Raw genomic sequence first — 18922 nt, 5'->3', positions numbered from 1 at the left:
TAATACCTTAGTCTTTTTTTTTTATTAGTACTATTTGACTCATTTTCCTCGTTTCTCAAACGTACTTGATCAGACACGACATGTTTCGTGTGTGAAGTTTTAAAAATTTGCTGCTGTTTTCATAATTAGAACTAGGCTGGTCAGCTAGTTACCGAGCTAAAAGATAGCTGGCAGCTTGAACGACCCCATATTTAATATCGCGGGCTTGAATTCAAGTATTTACGATATGATTCACAGCAAAACGGGCCTCAAATGTTCGAGTTTCAGTCAGAATAGCGTCAAACCAAACCCAGGCTGAATCCCAAACGGCTCCGTACTCCCTCACCAACCAACCTGTTAAACAGGACTCTTGGCAGTAATTTGGTGACCAAAAAGGACTTATAATGTGAAGATTTTTTGCTTGTGTTATCAAATGCTCATTGTGATATGACCAAAAGTTAAAAAGCTCATGAAATGACCGTGTGCACAGAAACAGGTGACCGAACGGTCTTCTCCTCATTCAGCAGGCTGTGGTTGCTTGGCAACGTTACCAATCTGTAAAGGAACTACATTTCTTGGCGGATTACTTGTTTATGTTGATTATTATTAGTGATCATTTATCTTCTAAAATACGTGTATTTCATCATATTTTCTGATGCCACCGTTTTATAAAAGCACTAAGCCATTTGAAGCTGTGCGTTTATCACAGGGGGGTTTTAACCTTTTCCTTTGAAGCCTAAAGGTGATCTGATATCCGGCTGTGAGCTTCTTACCTGTTGAAGTGAACAGGAGGATTTTTCAGGGGACTGTTTTTGTCTTCGGTAAGTGAACTGCACGCTCAGGCAGGGTTAGGCTAGGTTCGTGTTTTTGGTTCATGAGCAATCCTTTCTTCTTCATCATCTAATCTTATCTGTGCTGAAGGTGTTGTCCTAGACTTTGGTCATACTTCATGTTGATGGTCCCCTGTAAATGATCTACGGATACTTACATCATCCATAAACTTTCTGGTGATTGATTATCAACAATGTTGGTTAGGTTTAGGAGGAGGAGTAGGTTTTGTGTTGAGTAAAGCTCAGTAACGCTGAGATTAATAACTGATCACATTGATTTATCAGTCTACTCAGGCTTTAGCAGAGCTCAGTAACACTGAGATTAATAACTGATCACATTGATTTATCAGTCTACTCAGGCTTTAGCAGAGCTCAGTAACACTGAGATTAATAACCGATCACATTGATTTATCAGTCTACTCAGGCTTTAGCAGAGCTCAGTAACGCTGAGATTAATAACTGATCACATTGATTTATCAGTCTACTCAGACTTTAGCAGAGCTCAGTAACACTGAGATTAATAACTGATCACATTGATTTATCAGTCTACTCAGGCTTTAGCAGAGCTCAGTAACACTGAGATTAATAACTGATCACATTGATTTATCAGTCTACTCAGGCTTTAGCAGAGCTCAGTAACACTGAGATTAATAACTGATCACATTGATTTATCAGTCTACTCAGGCTTTAGCAGAGCTCAGTAACGCTGAGATTAATAACCCATCACATTGATTTATCAGTCTACTCAGGCTTTAGCAGAGCTCAGTAACGCTGAGATTAATAACTGATCACATTGACTTATCAGTCTACTCAGGCTTTAGCAGAGCTCAGTAACACTGAGATTAATAACTGATCACATTGATTTATCAGTCTACTCAGGCTTTAGCAGAGCTCAGTAACACTGAGATTAATAACCGATCACATTGATTTATCAGTCTACTCAGACTTTAGCAGAGCTCAGTAACACTGAGATTAATAACCGATCACATTGATTTATCAGTCTACTCAGGCTTTAGCAGAGCTCAGTAACACTGAGATTAATAACTGATCACATTGATTTATCAGTCTACTCAGGCTTTAGCAGAGCTCAGTAACGCTGAGATTAATAACTGATCACATTGATTTATCATTCTACTCAGGCTTTAGCAGAGCTCAGTAACACTGAGATTAATAACTGATCACATTGATTTATCAGTCTACTCAGACTTTAGCAGAGCTCAGTAACGCTGAGATTAATAACCGATCACATTGATTTATCAGTCTACTCAGGCTTTAGCAGAGCTCAGTAACACTGAGATTAATAACTGATCACATTGATTTATCAGTCTACTCAGTCTTTAGCAGAGCTCAGTAACGCTGAGATTAATAACTGATCACATTGATTTATCAGTCTACTCAGGCTTTAGCAGAGCTCAGTAACACTGAGATTAATAACTGATCACATTGATTTATCATTCTACTCAGGCTTTAGCAGAGCTCAGTAACACTGAGATTAATAACCGATCACATTGATTTATCAGTCTACTCAGGCTTTAGCAGAGCTCAGTAACGCTGAGATTAATAACTGATCACATTGATTTATCATTCTACTCAGGCTTTAGCAGAGCTCAGTAACGCTGAGATTAATAACCGATCACATTGATTTATCAGTCTACTCAGGCTTTAGCAGAGCTCAGTAACGCTGAGATTAATAACCGATCACATTGATTTATCAGTCTACTCAGGCTTTAGCAGAGCTCAGTAACGCTGAGATTAATAACTGATCACATTGATTTATCAGTCTACTCAGTCTTTAGCAGAGCTCAGTAACGCTGAGATTAATAACCGATCACATTGATTTATCAGTCTACTCAGGCTTTAGCAGAGCTCAGTAACACTGAGATTAATAACTGATCACATTGATTTATCAGTCTACTCAGGCTTTAGCAGAGCTCAGTAACACTGAGATTAATAACCGATCACATTGATTTATCAGTCTACTCAGGCTTTAGCAGAGCTCAGTAACGCTGAGATTAATAACTGATCACATTGATTTATCAGTCTACTCAGGCTTTAGCAGAGCTCAGTAACACTGAGATTAATAACTGATCACATTGATTTATCAGTCTACTCAGGCTTTAGCAGAGCTCAGTAACGCTGAGATTAATAACTGATCACATTGATTTATCAGTCTACTCAGGCTTTAGCAGAGCTCAGTAACACTGAGATTAATAACTGATCACATTGATTTATCAGTCTACTCAGGCTTTAGCAGAGCTCAGTAACACTGAGATTAATAACTGATCACATTGATTTATCAGTCTACTCAGGCTTTAGCAGAGCTCAGTAACACTGAGATCAATAACTGATAATCACATTGATTTATCAGTCTACTCAGACTTTAGCAGAGCTCAGTAACACTGAGATTAATAACCGATCACATTGATTTATCAGTCTACTCAGACTTTAGCAGAGCTCAGTAACGCTGAGATTAATAACTGATAATCACATTGATTTATCAGTCTACTCAGGCTTTAGCAGAGCTCAGTAACACTGAGATTAATAACTGATCACATTGATTTATCAGTCTACTCAGGCTTTAGCAGAGCTCAGTAACGCTGAGATTAATAACTGATCATCACATTGATTTATCAGTCTACTCAGGCTTTAGCAGAGCTCAGTAACGCTGAGATTAATAACTGATCACATTGATTTATCAGTCTACTCAGGCTTTAGCAGAGCTCAGTACCACTGAGATTAATAACTGATCACATTGATTTATCAGTCTACTCAGACTTTAGCAGAGCTCAGTAACACTGAGATTAATAACTGATCACATTGATTTATCAGTCTACTCAGGCTTTAGCAGAGCTCAGTAACGCTGAGATTAATAACTGATCACATTGATTTATCAGTCTACTCAGGCTTTAGCAGAGCTCAGTAACACTGAGATTAATAACCGATCACATTGATTTATCAGTCTACTCAGGCTTTAGCAGAGCTCAGTAACACTGAGATTAATAACTGATCACATTGATTTATCAGTCTACTCAGACTTTAGCAGAGCTCAGTAACACTGAGATTAATAACCGATCACATTGATTTATCAGTCTACTCAGGCTTTAGCAGAGCTCAGTAACGCTGAGATTAATAACTGATCACATTGATTTATCAGTCTACTCAGACTTTAGCAGAGCTCAGTAACACTGAGATTAATAACCGATCACATTGATTTATCAGTCTACTCAGGCTTTAGCAGAGCTCAGTAACACTGAGATTAATAACTGATCACATTGATTTATCAGTCTACTCAGGCTTTAGCAGAGCTCAGTAACACTGAGATTAATAACTGATCACATTGATTTATCAGTCTACTCAGGCTTTAGCAGAGCTCAGTAACGCTGAGATTAATAACTGATCACATTGATTTATCAGTCTACTCAGGCTTTAGCAGAGCTCAGTAACACTGAGATTAATAACCGATCACATTGATTTATCAGTCTACTCAGACTTTAGCAGAGCTCAGTAACACTGAGATTAATAACTGATCATCACATTGATTTATCAGTCTACTCAGGCTTTAGCAGAGCTCAGTAACACTGAGATTAATAACTGATCACATTGATTTATCAGTCTACTCAGGCTTTAGCAGAGTACATATGAATACATATGCCCAATACTTATATTCCTTCACATCTCAGCGCTGTCAATAACAGGTTATAAGCAGCACCAGACCTGCATAAACAAGCTTAGTGCAGCATAGAATTCATACTGGTCTCTGTTTTCTTTCAGTCACATTTAAAAACATTGACTGTTCATTACAGACAGACTGAACGTCTACAAACCATCTACTTTAACTAGCGGCAACCTCAGTTTCCTGTTTTTCAATTTACCACTGATTTGCATCTTGCAGCATATCTAGTGCTGGCAGCCCTGTCCTTTCATGACCCCAGTATATTAATACATGAATTTGTGGCCATGAGAAACTTAATTTATGGCCTCAGTATAATGTGTGGCCTCTTAATATTAATATATGAATCTGTGTCCTCAAAGTATTAATATATGAATTTGTTTTCGGGGGAAACTTACTTTGTGGCCTCCATATAATTATTAGTGTTCTCAAATTATTAATATATGAATTTGTGACCTCAAAGAATCGGTATATACATCTGTAGCCATGAGAAACTTATCTTGTGGCCTCGGTATAATAACTTGCGACCTCAAAAGGTTAATTATATTAATTTATGGCCTCAGTAGACCGATTTATGGCCAAACCTTGTTAAAAAATAATCGCCAAGTTAAAATATTATCTGATTGCCAATTTTACTAAATGAATTTTCAATATCCCTCTTTAAAGCGCCTCTAACGCATCTCGTCGGGGATAAAAATACCTTAATTAAAACCTTTAAAGCTACGAATAATCTTTTTACCTCAGTTCTGAAACTACAAAAATTTCACAGGCACGCAGAATCTTCAGTATTACGTTTTTATTCATTATTTGAACAAAAGGTATTTCATAACTTTACAAAAAAATACTATTTGCATTAAATACAGATGAGTCCCTCCTGGGAGAGAGTCATGAAAGTATGAACACTTTTGTGCGGCGCCGCTGTCTTTACACGGTCCCCCTCTCTGCTTGCCCTCTTTGAAAGGAACATGAGTATTTTTCAGCCTCGCCTGAATAAACTGCCACAAATGTTGCCCCCTGGAAAACTAGTCCAATCTCTGAAAGCACAAATTACACACACACCTCAGACAAATTCGTCCGCCTGAGGGATTCTATAGCGCCGTTAAGCTTTTTGCTTTGTTTTAAGTGCGTTTACCGACAGAACTGAGCATCTGCCTACTGGCTTCTACCACTCACTAGTTCTGAAGTCTCTTTTCTAAGAACAGTGAAACGGATCTGAATCACTGGTAATCGGTAGTGCGGTTCACAGGCGGCAGACAGAGATCAGGGCGAAAAACACTGAAGTGCTCCTTTAAGTCACCGCCTCTCACTCCATCGCTCATATCTAAGCCAGAATGCTTTAATGCTGCGCCGTCATAGAGTTGAGTATAGTCGAACACCCGGGGCTGCCCCAAAACACACGAATAAGCCACAGCGCTGTGCGATGCCCCTCAAACGCGGTAGAATAGTGGCAACACAGTTAACACCTCAAAACTCCCCTCCGTTTCTTCCTCCGCCGCCTCCCTCCCTCTGTCCCTCCCCCTTTCTCATCCTCCAGGCCCCGTCCTCTCCCTCTTGCTCCCACTGCGGCTCCTTCGTCTCCTCTCTCAGGCGCCGTACACGCTCTCGTTGCTGTAGGTCATGTACAGGAACAGGTCCTCCTCGTGGTGTTCCTGCACGAAAAAACACAAAAATAAAAAAATTCAGCAAATAAAAAAAACAGGCATTAGAGCTCCGTTCAAAATATATCACCTTCAATGAATCTAGTCTTCATGAATCTGGTTTTATGGGCAAAAAAACCATAAGTCATTCATTTTTACGCGTCGGGACCGGGAGCTATTTCCTCCGTGCCCAAAGCCCCGACACACGGGGTTCACACACGAAGACTGTTCTGCACTGTGGTTCTGTTCTAATTATTGTCTAATCACTTTCAAACAAACGCAAGTAAAAGGAAGTTCTCCGGGCGCCGAGTTCTGGTGGAAGGGAGGAGAAGGCCCCGTCTTCGCTCGCTGGGCTTCAGGTGGCAGGATGGTCTCCTGAATCACCTTTTTGGTTCTCGTTACTTAATTTGACACCTTCATTGGAAACTGTTCTCCAACCATCCCTGGGATCCATTCTTTCTAGACTTCCCCAGCCTGGCGGTCCAGGCCAAGGCCATCGTTCTCAAACTTACTTTGTTCATTTATCTTAAGAGCCGGTTTTCTGCCGGTTCTCACCAGCTTACGTCGCTCCTCGAGGGTCATCTTTTACTATGTAAGCAATCCTGCTGGCCTGCCTGAGCTCCAGGTGCTTTGTGCCATCTAAAAGCCAAAAGAATACAATGCACTGCTTGTGCCTGGGTCAGAAGGTCATTCTGTCCCATGCGAACGCCAGGCCAGTTTTCTGAATGAAGAGATCTGTCCGTCTCAACTATATAACTGACTTTACTTTAATCGCTTCTGGCTGGATGAGCTTTACAGAACTTTTATTACACTGTGGACGTATTCCTACAAAAACCCGACACGACAAGCTGTTTTTGTTACTGTGCCTTTAAGACTGATATGTAAATTATTGCTGTCCTGATTGGCTGCTTTGTCTTGCAGTGATTCATCCAACTATGGGCGGAGCTAAACTGCTGTAGTTTGAATGGGTGGAGACGTGTAGAGGAATTGCTGAATAATTCACAGCAGTTAATTGACAGTCGTTACGAAGTAATTTACAGTATTTACTGAATGAGTAGTACAACGAATATTCGACTTAGTCGGCTAAAATCGACGACCAAATTAGTTGGCAACTAATTTAATAGTTGATTAGTTGGTGAGGATTTTGGAGTTTTATTTATTTTTTTGTATTAGCAGGAAAGTTCATCAAAACAGTGAATTTTTGAATGAGTGATTCATCGTCATTGTTAGTAGTAAATGCATAAAATCAACCTTTTCACAGCTGATAGCTACGTAAGTTATTTGGTAATTGAACGAATCATAATCCGAATAATCGATTATTCGTTTAAATAATCGATAAAGATTATTCAACTATCAGATTAGCCTAATTAGCAGTACATACTGAGCAATTAATAGTATATACTGAATAATTCAGTGTTTCCTGAATAATTAATAGTACACACTGAATAATTCATAGTATTTACTAAATAATTAACAGCAGACACTGAATATTTCATAGTAGTTTCTGAATAATTAATAGCAGATACTGAGTAATTCATAGTATATAGTGGAAACTCTAAGTGTTTACTGAATAATAATAGTAGATTAGAGTAATTCATTGTATTTACTCAATAATTCATAGCATTTACTGAATGATTAATAGGAGATACTGAATAATTCATTGTAGATACTGATTAATTCATAGAATTTTCTAAATAATTATTAGTAGATACTGAATAATTTACTGTACTTACTGAACTCATAGTAGTTCCTGAATAATCATTAGTAGATACAGAATAATTCATTGTAGTTACTGAATAATTCATAGAAGTTTCTAAATAATTGATAGTAGATACTGAATAATTTACTGTAGTTCCTGAATAATCATTAGTAGATACTGAATAATTTACAGACCCTCTTAGATAATAAGCTTTGAAGAATAAGCCCTGAAGACTTAGGATTAGCCTAGGATTTGCGCAGTTAAGCCAATTGGAACTGGATTAGTTTTATGAGATTAGGTTCTGTAAGGTGATTAGATATGATGAAATATGTGATTTCATCCCGTATGAATCTGCATACCTAACTTTTTTTTCTGTGGTGTGATCAGCCCTGCAGAACCTTCCGGACAACCTTCAGGTAATCCTGATCAACGTAAACTCCATTTTTCTTGTAATTTCAATGTGGACTGAGACCATAATGATCAAACGTACTTCAAATTCACACGTAAACATCTCATGTACGAGTGCGCTTGAGTGCGTTTATGGATTACCTCGTATACGACGGAAAGAGGGGAGCTGGAAGGAGGGAGGGAATTTTTGACGAAAAAGAAGAGCGCTTCTTCTGGCCTCATGGACACTCGCTGCCTGATGAGGAAACACAGCTGGCCAACTGAGAGAGAGAGAGAGAGAGAGAGAGAGAGAGTGAGAGTGTGAGAGAGAGAGAGAGAGAGAGAGAGTGTGAGAGAGAGAGAGAGAGAGAGTGAGAGTGTGAGAGAGAGAGAGAGAGAGAGAGAGAGTGTGAGAGAGAGAGAGAGAGAGAGAGAGAGAGAGAGAGAGAGAGAGAGAGAGAGAGAGAGAGAGAGAGAGAGAGAGAGAGAGAGGTTTGTCTCATCATAAAGGCTGTTATTGATCATGAAGAGAAAGAGACGGAACAGAAAGCCAAAGGTCGGAAGATGAGGAGACAGCTGGGGCTGGAACTTTGTCATGCCCTAAAATCAGGCAAGCGCCTGGAGTTCGTTTATCGTTTGCTTAAGCTTATAGCCCCCCAGTTAGCATGGTGCTAACTACATGCCTAAATCATCATGCAACTGTCTCAAGCACATCGCTGCTGTCGGAAGAAAACCTCATATCTCCATTTTTTGTTGTTTTTCAGTTTTTGACATTGTTTGAAAACGCCTGCTGGCCTTTACATTGTGTGTAAATTTCATGATGAATGGACCAAAAGAAACGGCCCAAAATGGCTTGGAAAGACGTCTGGTTCCATTGACTTCCATTAAAAGTAAAGCGGATTTTTTCCTTCTCCTGTACAGTTACCATTTTGGAGATACGAGGTTTTCTTCCAACAACAGCCATGTTATCACTGCATGATATACCATTTATACTAATATCTATAACAAATGGACAGGAAAAGTTCAATCTTCATGATGGCAGCTATTACTAGGTGACGTACTTCCACTCTTATACACTCACCGGCCACTTTAACCTGTTCAGTTGCTTATTTACGTTCACATTTACGACATTTGGCTGAAGCTCTGATCCAGAGCGACTTACAATTTGATCATTTTACACAGGGAGGCCAAGGTGGTGTTGGGAGTCTAGCCCAAGGACTCTTATTGGAATAGTGTAGGGTGTTTGCCCAGGTGGGGATTGAACCCCAGTCTACAGTGTAGAAGGCAGAGGTGTTACTACACCATCCCAACCACTAACACATATAGCTGACCAGCCAATCACACGGCCACAACTCAGTCCTGTAGAGGTGGTCAAGGCAAGATGCCGAGGAGACACAGACTCACCTGTCAGGTCTGAGGGAACGAGGTATTTCTTCTTGTCGAGCTCAGGAGCGCGAGACCGAGCGGCTCTCTCCACAATAATCTAATAAACAAGACATATAATTGGAGCCACTGTCAATGAAAACAGCATCAACATGACACTAACAGAAGCCAATGGGCAGAGAATAAAGACCTACTGACAAAACTCAGCTGTCCACTGGCTTCTATTATGCGCAGTCTCTACACAGGAAAGCATTCAAATGATTGTAATAATCGACTGTCTGGAATTTTCCTTTAAAACTCTTGCAGCTCTATGACTTACTGGAATTTTGTCCGGATGTTTGGCTCGAACTCTCTCCCCTTCCGATCTCCGGACCTCAAATGGGACGCTGCGCTGGTACTGGCTACTCATCTGAGGGCCAAAAACAAACACTGTACGTTAATATTGCTACCAGCCTTCAGATCCAGTTTATTATCCTCAGCCTTCAGCAATTTGTTCATAAAAAAAAAAAAAAAAAAAAGACAATCTTCTTTCCACATGCATACACAGCACACACAGCGGTGGTGATAGGAACCAGACGTCCACTTCTAAACGCTCCCTCCCGGAAAGTTATTACGGGGAATGTTTCTGAATACACTCCAGTAACTTATTAGTGCCTATTTTACCATCATCAATGTTATACATAAACAGTGAACGTGTAGGTGGTTCTGGATAGTAAATAAAATGGCTATATTTGTGCTGTAGTCATGGCGACCCCTGGTTCCCATCACCACCACTGTAAAGAAATATCGTTGGTAAGTTTCTCTGCAAACGATCCACTTCAGGACAAACCGCTCTGAATGAGTTTGTTTACATCTCAAAGACCAAATTATTCACAAACTTTGAAATACTGGTGGAATTCCCCTTTAAGGCCTAGATACGGATCTACCGTTGACCTTAAAACTGTAGTTTGTTAAAAGGGAAGTTCAACCAAACTGAAAATGTGACCATCACCTCCTACAGCGTTGCCACGGTAGTCCTGAGAGTGAGATTTTCGGCTTTAAAGACGAGGAAAACCCTTGTTTGGTGATGTATTGTGAAGGTGGGAGGAGCTTGTGCTTTGGGGTGGGGTTTTTTATGTTTGATGTCTTCCAGCAGGCTAAAACAGGAGGACAGCTAGTTGAAGGTACTGCTAAGAAACTAAACATCACATCTTATTTTACAGATTCAGTAGCCTTTTCTGTCCAACTGCTGTACTACAGAGTATTACACCACCTTACACGACAAGGAACATATTAAAAGCTAGCTGCAGGCCGGAGTGCCCCCTTAAATAACTGCGTTTGATGAGTCCAGTGGTCTTTTCACTTTTCAAACAGGCTCTACTGTGAAGCCTGTCTCGTTCTGGTTCGTTGTAGGAGGGAAAATGACAAGAACAATAAGAGCTTGGAGGAGCTGCCGCTGCTCTGATCCACTGGTATTACCAGAGATTTACTACCAGAACATAAGAGGCGACGGCAAAAGTGGCCCGACCAATCATATCAAACCAAATGAGCTGCAAGCCAATCGTGACAGACCTGGGTGCGGGTCTCGTTCACTCACTCTGTGAATTGGCTAAAGATATAGATGGACATACAAAATTTCTTTGAGAGAGGACAGAGCTGAAGTGAAGGCCAGTTGGGTGGTCAGATTTTAGCTGGGTGCAGAAAACAGATGAAGCTTTGAGTTTGAGGAGAGGGAGAGAAAGGAGCAGATCTGATCAGGTACTAATCTACAGTCCACATTAATAACACAGAGATGACCTGCAGCTCATCTAAGCAAGAGAAGACGGCTTGGCTTGACCTCTGCTTGTTCTGCGTCTGCTGCAGGTGGACGGACAGCATTTAAGGCATTTTATCCTTGCTGAAAAAAACATCTGGTGGTCTCCAATAGTCACCAACAGTGCTTCAGGTTGACCTGATGGGTTGATACCACAGTCTAAAGGACCCTTAGCAGTTTATCATGTGGAAACTACTGGTGTCTGAGGGTCCCCACTAAGCCAGATAACCACTGCTTCACCAAGTAGTCATGTTTATGACCATTTCTATTAGAAAAGCAGGCAAAAAGACATTTTTCCCCCAGAGCCCCCTAGTAATGCCTTAAGGTAGCCCCCCCCATCCATAACTCTCTAGTGACACCCCTGGAGGAAACGTTGTTTACACTTTTTTTTCCAGCCAAAAAAATGACATAAAACATAAAAAAACCAGGAATGTCCAGTACATGAGGTGGAAATGAGTGTTTTTAGTCACAGCCTTTGTTATTGAACATCCTATTATCCACGTTAATAAGCGATAAACTAGACAGCCGTTACCTGGATAGGAGCTCCGACCAGCTGAAGCCTGATATTTCGTAACGTGGCCAGTTAAGCAAAGCAAAATGAACCCAAACAGCACAGAATCTGCCTTTGTGTTGCTATAAATCGCACTTATGGTCATTTTTTGCAACCGTTGTCATGGTAACGGCGAGTTAACCAAGCCTAGCTACAGTTAGCTGATAGCCTGCGCCTCTACCCAGACTGGCGGGTCAAAAACACACACAAAACCCAACGTTTACCTTATTTGTACCTCAGCAGAAGAATCCAGAAGCGGTTTGATCAGACCCCCGTGCACGACACACGCTTAAAACGGAAAATAAAGGCCTTTTTCACTGCATAAATGAGCCCGTTTTCTCCTTATCTCGGTCTATTTTTAAAATGTCGACCGATCCACTTCTCTTGAAACCAAAACACGGGACCCCCCCCCCCCCCCCACCCCGCACCGCCTCTTCGGCCAATCAGAGACGAGCAATGCGTCTCCGTCCAATGGCGAAAGAGCAAGGGCGGGACTTAGGTTTGTTTACAATGCTTTCATTCGAGAAACTCGTTGTCCATCAGCTGTTTTTGCCCTCAATTGGACCAATGAAAACAAGGGCGAAACTGGGCCTGGATCCCGTGATACGTGCATGACGTGTCCTTTTTTCTGCCCAGAACGCTGGAAGCACCTTCTGTTCCTTCATGTACGAGCAGAGGATCAGACCAGTTCAGCGAGTTCTCCTCCCTTTTTGCTCCAAAAGAACATCTGACTCAACCGCTGATAGACTTTTTAAAGCAAAACATTAAAATGAAGTACACCAGCAACATACATAGCAGCAAAACAAATTACAACACATACAATAAAGATAAGGTGTGAGAATGAGATGAGCAAGTGGTGGCCATGACTTAGTAGTGCATGGCAACGAGATCACGCCTTACTAAGTCGTGGCCACTCAGTAGGATCTCGTTCCCATGCTTTACAAAGTCGTAGCCACGACTTAATCATCTCATTTCCACGCCTTGCTAAGTCGTGGCCACTCAGTAGGATCTCATTCCCATGCTTTACAAAGTCGTAGCCACGACTTAATCATCTCATTTCCACGCCTTGCTAAGTCGTGGCCACGCATTATTTTTATTTATGCAGGATGTCACCAGCAGGGGTCCGTATGTTGGCATAACTGTCACTTATATGTCCATATATGACTAATAGAAGTTGCGTATAAGGGAATCCATATATGCCACTGTATGTCATATTTTTTTAAATACATACTTTGCCAGTTATTAAATTTTCACATGTACTGACTTGCAATACGAAGTGCAATGCAGTCCAAAAACAACCCAGAAAAAAAAGGAGATGCATACTGCACACCTTTTGAAAGTCTGACTTAACATATTTTGCCGTATAGATGTATGAACATCTGTATTAGTTTGAATCTAACAAATAACACAGAATTTACACAGTTTAGAAAGTTTACCCAAACATTCCTAAACACCGCCATCAATCATGTAGACAAAGGCATGGTAACGTAAGTGCGTCCCTTGAAGGAATTCTGGTCCACGCCTGCACATTATCATGGAAGTGCTGGGTATCCTGGAACTGCCCATTTCTTCTTTTGGAGCCACTGTGTTGTGGATTTGATGGAGTGTTGTGGAACTTTGTAATTTTGCAAGATCCTTTTTTCTGGCAGTGACGGGTCAGGCTGGGCTTTGAATCGTCGAATTTCAGGGTCATGCATATTCATAGATAGATATACAAGCAACTCCGAAGCTTTGAGGTATTTCACCTTCTACAATGCATAATATAATCAACTGAATGCGCCCAGTGACATCGGACCCCTCAGACGGTACTGCATTAAAAAACAGCATGCTATCGTAATGGATATCACCGCATGGGCTCAGGAATACTTTGCCAAATATTGTGAGGAAAAACTGTTACCAGTGTAAAGTTCAAAAGCCAGGATAAGTCACAGTGGGACAGTATTAGTAGGTAACGTACACATCTGTTAGGGTGCCATTAATGCTGGACACATTTTGTGGCAACATATACTGCCTTTTAGACAACGTCTTTTTCAGGGATGCCCATGTTGACAGCACTAGGCTACATTCTGCCAATGTTACAACTGCATGGCTGCTTACTCAGAGAGTCTGGGTGCTGGACTGGCTGGCCTGGACTTCAGAACTGTCTCCCTTTGAAAACGTGCTGCATTATGAAGTGCACCTCAACAAAGGTCCCATGTTGTAGTGCAGCTGAAGACTTGTATACCTGCTTAATGACTGAAAAAATATTTATTCGTGTATTAATTATCTTTTTAAGATTTACTGAATTAGGACAAGCTTTTAGCTATGCCACATGGACTGGCTGGAATTTGGACAGAAACACCTAAAACCTCAGGAACTCAAGTCACTGAATAGTTTTGAAAACAGTCTTCAAACAGTGGAAGTGGGTAAAACTGTTTGTGAGAGTTTTAAATGATTTATTTGGTGAGGTTGTTAATTATTGACAATTTATCGTGTGTTGCTGTCTGTCTTGGCCAGGACACTCCTATAAAAGATTGTTGTTTTCCTGGTTACATAAAGGTAAATAAATCAATAAAACATTAAAAATGGGATCAGTTGGTCTTTTCATGTTCCCAAACAATTACTAAGTGCTGTTGGAAGGACAGGTGACGTGACATAGTGGTAAACATAGGACTCTCAGCTTTTTCGGAGCATGGATTAAGTGTGTATTTACCAAAAAAAGCAAGAAAAAGTTCATAAAACATGAAATGTTGTCTCACTTTGCCTTTGTTCTGAGTTGTGATTAATTATGCATACGTGTATAAATTTGAATCACTCTGTGACCTGCCGGAGCTTTTATTAACAGATAAACTGCTTCAGACTTTCTTTCCATCTGTCTTTTCGGCCATAACAGCTTCATTGGGAAATGTTCTGTACTGAAATCTGGATAAATGGAAAATGGGAATGTGAAATATGTTCACAGAGCACTTTTCATACAGGTAGCGGCTCAAAGTGCTTTACACACAGACATTACAGCTCATTAACGGCGAAACATCGTTGAACAAGCGAAAGTTATAAAAGATGAAAGGAATATTTTGGCGGAAAATCTAATTTACTCAATTTTCCACTCACCCCAGATGCGGTCAGTCAGCAGTGACATATTTGGAGTATAAATTTGTAATAAATTTTTTATATAAATTTAGGTCAGAGCTGGAGCTACCAGGCTAACGTTGCTAACAAACACTAGAATTCAATAGACACCCAATTTTTTTCTGTAGCTACATCCACAAACCCTGTTCATCCTGCATATACATGTTTATTAAGGCCGTACGGACTTGTCGGTGTGGTTTTAGGACCCATTATGACCCAGAATGACTTTCTGCCTGCAGTCCGGTGCCGTCTCCCTGTGAAAATGTGTGCAAAATGCAAATAAAGGCCTCATATGGTTGCACAGTTGAAGACTCGTATAACAAAACAGTGACAAACAATTCTGCTTTCAAAGCTGGACCCATTCCATCAATGGACCCGAAGCGGAGAGAGTCAGCAGAGTGAAGTTTCTCGGCGTACGCCTCACCGGCTGCATCACTGTCTGGTACAGCAGCTGCACCGCCTGTGACCGCAAGGCCCTTAGAGGGGCGGTGGCAACAAACTACCAGCCTTATAGGACGTCCACCGGTCCTGCTGCCTCAGGAAGATCAAAGAGATCCAGTCAGACAGCGTCACCCAGCACACGGCCTGGTCACCATCCTGCCATCAGGCAGGAGATTCCACAGCATCCAGGCTGGAACCACCCGGCTAATGAACAGGCTCTACCCACAGGCTGTCAGGCTTCTGATCAAGCTGTGAAGCTGAGGGTCCGTCTCCAGTTACCGTTTCACTCAGTCACTCTGTCAGTGTTATTATTATTATTATTATATCATATCATCTCTGCTATGGACAATAACACCTTAACACTAAGTCACTTTAAAGAACAATAACACTAAGTCACTTTAAAATGTGTATTGTCTAATTATTAAATAGATAAAACATCACACAGTGGTAAACACGCCCCTGTCCCAATGTTTTAGGAGTAAGTTGCGACCATAATATTTGAAATGAGTGTATATTTACAAATAATATAACTATTATTATTATAAAACAGTAAAAAAATCAGGTCATACGGTAAAACTCTCTTAAAAGAGATGGTTCTTCAACGGTTCTTTGGTAAAGAAAGTGGTTCTATATAGAGCCATGAACACTCGAACACTTTGCATCATGCAAGGGTTCTTCAGAATGTGCTGTAGATGGTTCTATACATGGTTCTTTTTGAAAAGGGTTCTATACAGCACAAAAAAGGGTTCTTCTGTGGTTATAATGTCGAGCTTGTAACAATAGAAGAACCTTTTTGGGTGCCTTTCAAAAAGCCTCTATATAGAACCATCTACAGCACATTCTGAAGAACCCTTGCATGATCCAAAGAACTGTAATCATGCAAAGGGTCTTTCAGGTGCTCTTGGTTGTATATAGAACCATTTTCTTTAATAAAGCACCCTTGGAGAACCATTTGTGTTTTGTGTGTAGTGTTATCTGCTGTTTTCAGGCTCCTTTAGGTTTTCGTGTTTGTGTCATGTTGAATTAGTACAAGATTGGCTGATAGACAAAACAACCCTGCTAGAGAAACCAGCACAGTCCAGCATTGCAGCTCACCAGCCAAACCAGCATGTGCTGTGTTTTGGATGCTGGTCCGTGCTGGTCTGAGCTGTGTTTCACAGCAGGGAAGGAGGCCTGAGGAACGTCCTCATGGCCCATGAGCTCCTGTTGCGTTGTATTTGTTAGTGTTTCCAATTCCGTCCTGTTCACTGCTGCGTCAGTGAGGGCAGCCCGGGACACCTTTCAACACCAGGAACATTCTACAAACTCCACAGGGCTTAGCGACACTTTTGTCCATTATACCATGTGAGTCTGTGCTCAAATCTCTTGTTCTTGTGTTTATATGATCCTTCAGTCTTCTTCCAAACAGCTGGGCTACACAGAGGCCTCAAGAAGGCCCAACAGTGTTCTGGAATATGGCACTAAAAACTTCTTCAAATGACACTTCCTGATCTTCCGTCGCAACAACGTATGTGTGTGTTTCATTATTAATTATTAATGAAACTTGGCGTGGTGGGTAGCGCTATCGCCTCACAGCGAGGAGGGCCTGGGTTCGATTCCCTGGCCGGGCGGCCAGGGTCCACTCTGTGTGGAGTTTGCATGTTCTCCCCGTGTCTGCGTGGGTTTCCTCCGGGTTCTCCGGTTTCCTCCCACAGTCCAAAGACATGCAGTCAGGCCAATTGGACGTGCTAAATTGCCCCTAGGTGTGAGTGACTGTCTGTCTGTCTGCCCTGCGATGGACTGGCGACCTGTCCAGGGTGTATCCTGCCTTCCGCCCGAAGACTGATGGGATAAGCTCCAGCATCCCCCCGCGACCCTGACGGAGAAGCGGCTTAGAAAATGGATGGATGGATGGATGGATATATATATATATATATATATATATATATATATATATATATATATATAAAATGATGTAGTGTATGTGCACTATATTTCCACCTCACCCATCCAAGTCATTGAATTCAGGTGTTCCAGTCACTTCCATGGCCACAGGTGTATAAAGCCGAGCCCCTAGGCCTGCAGACTGCTTCTACAGACATTAGTGAAAGAATGGGTCGCTCTCAGGAGCTCAGTGAATTCCAGCGTGGTACCGTGATCGGACGCCACCTGTGCAGCAAGTCCAGTCGTGAAATTTCCTCACTACTAAATATTCCACAGTCAACTGTCAGTGGGATTATAACAAAATGGAAGCGATTGGGAACGACAGCAGCTCAGCCACGAAGTGGTCAGCCACGTAAAATGACAGAGCGGGGTCAGCGGATGCTGAGGGGCATAGTGCGCAGAGGTCACCAACTTTCTGCAGAGTCAATCACTACAGACCTCCAAACTTCATGTGGCCTTCAGATCAGCTCAAGAACAGCGCAGAGAGCTTCATGGAATGGGTTTCCATGGCCGAGCAGCTGCATCCAAGCCTTACATCACCAAGCGCAATGCAAAGTGTTGAATGCAGTGGAGTAAAGCGCCGCCACTGGACTCTAGAGCAGTGGAGACGTGTTCTCTGGAGTGACCAATCACACTTCTCTATCTGGCAATCTGATGGAGGAGTCTGGGTTTGGCGGTTGCCAGGAGACGGAACTTGCCTGACTGCATTGTGCCGAGTGTAAAGTTTGGTGGAGGGGGGATCATGGTGTGGGGCTGTTTTCAGGAGTTGGGCTCGGCCCCTTAGTTCCAGTGAAAGGAACTCTTAAAGCTTCAGCACCAAGAGATTTTGGACAATTTAATGCTCCCAACTTTGTGGGAACAGTTTGGGGACGGCCCCTATCTATCTATCTATCTATCTATCTATCTATCTATCTATCTATCTATCTATCTATCTATCTATCTATCTATCTATCTATCTATCTATCTATCTATCTATCTATCTATCTATCTATCTATCTATCTATCTATCTATCTATATTTATATCTATATATATAGGCTAACATAATTATCCTTCTAACTTTCATGCTGTGAAACTTCATGCAAAGAAATGAGAAAAGAAAATGATTGGTTCAAACAGGTCAACACATTTTTTGGACAGTCAAATTGACATTTTCTTAGATTCATTGTTGAAAAAGACTATACAATTTGCATTTTTGAGAATCAGGGCCATAAGGGCTAAATGAGGCCCCAGTTGTGAAAGATACTGTATTAATGTGCCAAGATTTATTATTATTATTATTATTAATAATAATAATAATAATCATAATCAAGTGTTTCACAGAAGATTAAAAGAAAAAAGGGATAAAGGGGCATAGATTTAAATAAGATCACGTAAATATAAAAGTGTGTGGGGGGGAGGGGTTAATAAAAAATTAGTTCGCATAAAATAAACAACAGTAACACCAATAATAACAGCAGTGATATTAAAAATCTAAAAGAATTATTTAAATTGTTGTAAAAGTAATAACTAGTTTAAAAGATA

At 41.1% G+C, this 18922-nt stretch overlaps 2 protein-coding genes across 3 annotated transcripts in view; both read right to left on the bottom strand.

The window, feature by feature from the left end:
- si:dkey-26c10.5 (uncharacterized protein LOC563797 homolog) overlaps positions 1–1084 on the bottom strand; it is a 28302-nt gene extending 27218 nt beyond the window's left edge. The window contains exon 1 of the mRNA XM_037537039.1: positions 753–1084. The gene's annotated coding sequence lies outside the window, so the exon portion shown is untranslated. The remainder of the gene's footprint in view (positions 1–752) is intronic.
- A 4176-nt stretch (positions 1085–5260) lies between these two features.
- zgc:92606 (uncharacterized protein LOC100000242 homolog) lies at positions 5261–12324 on the bottom strand. 2 transcript variants are annotated; one of them, XM_017706106.2, is made up of 5 exons: positions 12152–12324; positions 9905–9994; positions 9607–9685; positions 8365–8483; positions 5261–6128 (listed from the first exon to the last, which is right to left on the bottom strand). In XM_017706106.2, the coding sequence occupies exons 2-5, from the start codon at positions 9992–9994 to the stop codon at positions 6063–6065; spliced, it is 354 nt and encodes a 117-aa protein (XP_017561595.1). In that variant the 5' UTR covers positions 12152–12324; the 3' UTR covers positions 5261–6062. The 2 variants fall into 2 exon arrangements, with proteins under 2 accessions (XP_017561595.1, XP_017561596.1); XM_017706107.2 differs by having other exon boundaries at positions 12163–12324.
- Positions 12325–18922: the final 6598 nt, after the last annotated feature.

Source organism: Pygocentrus nattereri, chromosome 3, assembly GCF_015220715.1.
Source record: "Pygocentrus nattereri isolate fPygNat1 chromosome 3, fPygNat1.pri, whole genome shotgun sequence".
NCBI lineage: Eukaryota > Metazoa > Chordata > Actinopteri > Characiformes > Serrasalmidae > Pygocentrus > Pygocentrus nattereri.
This window is presented reverse-complemented; position numbering and strand designations above follow the sequence as displayed.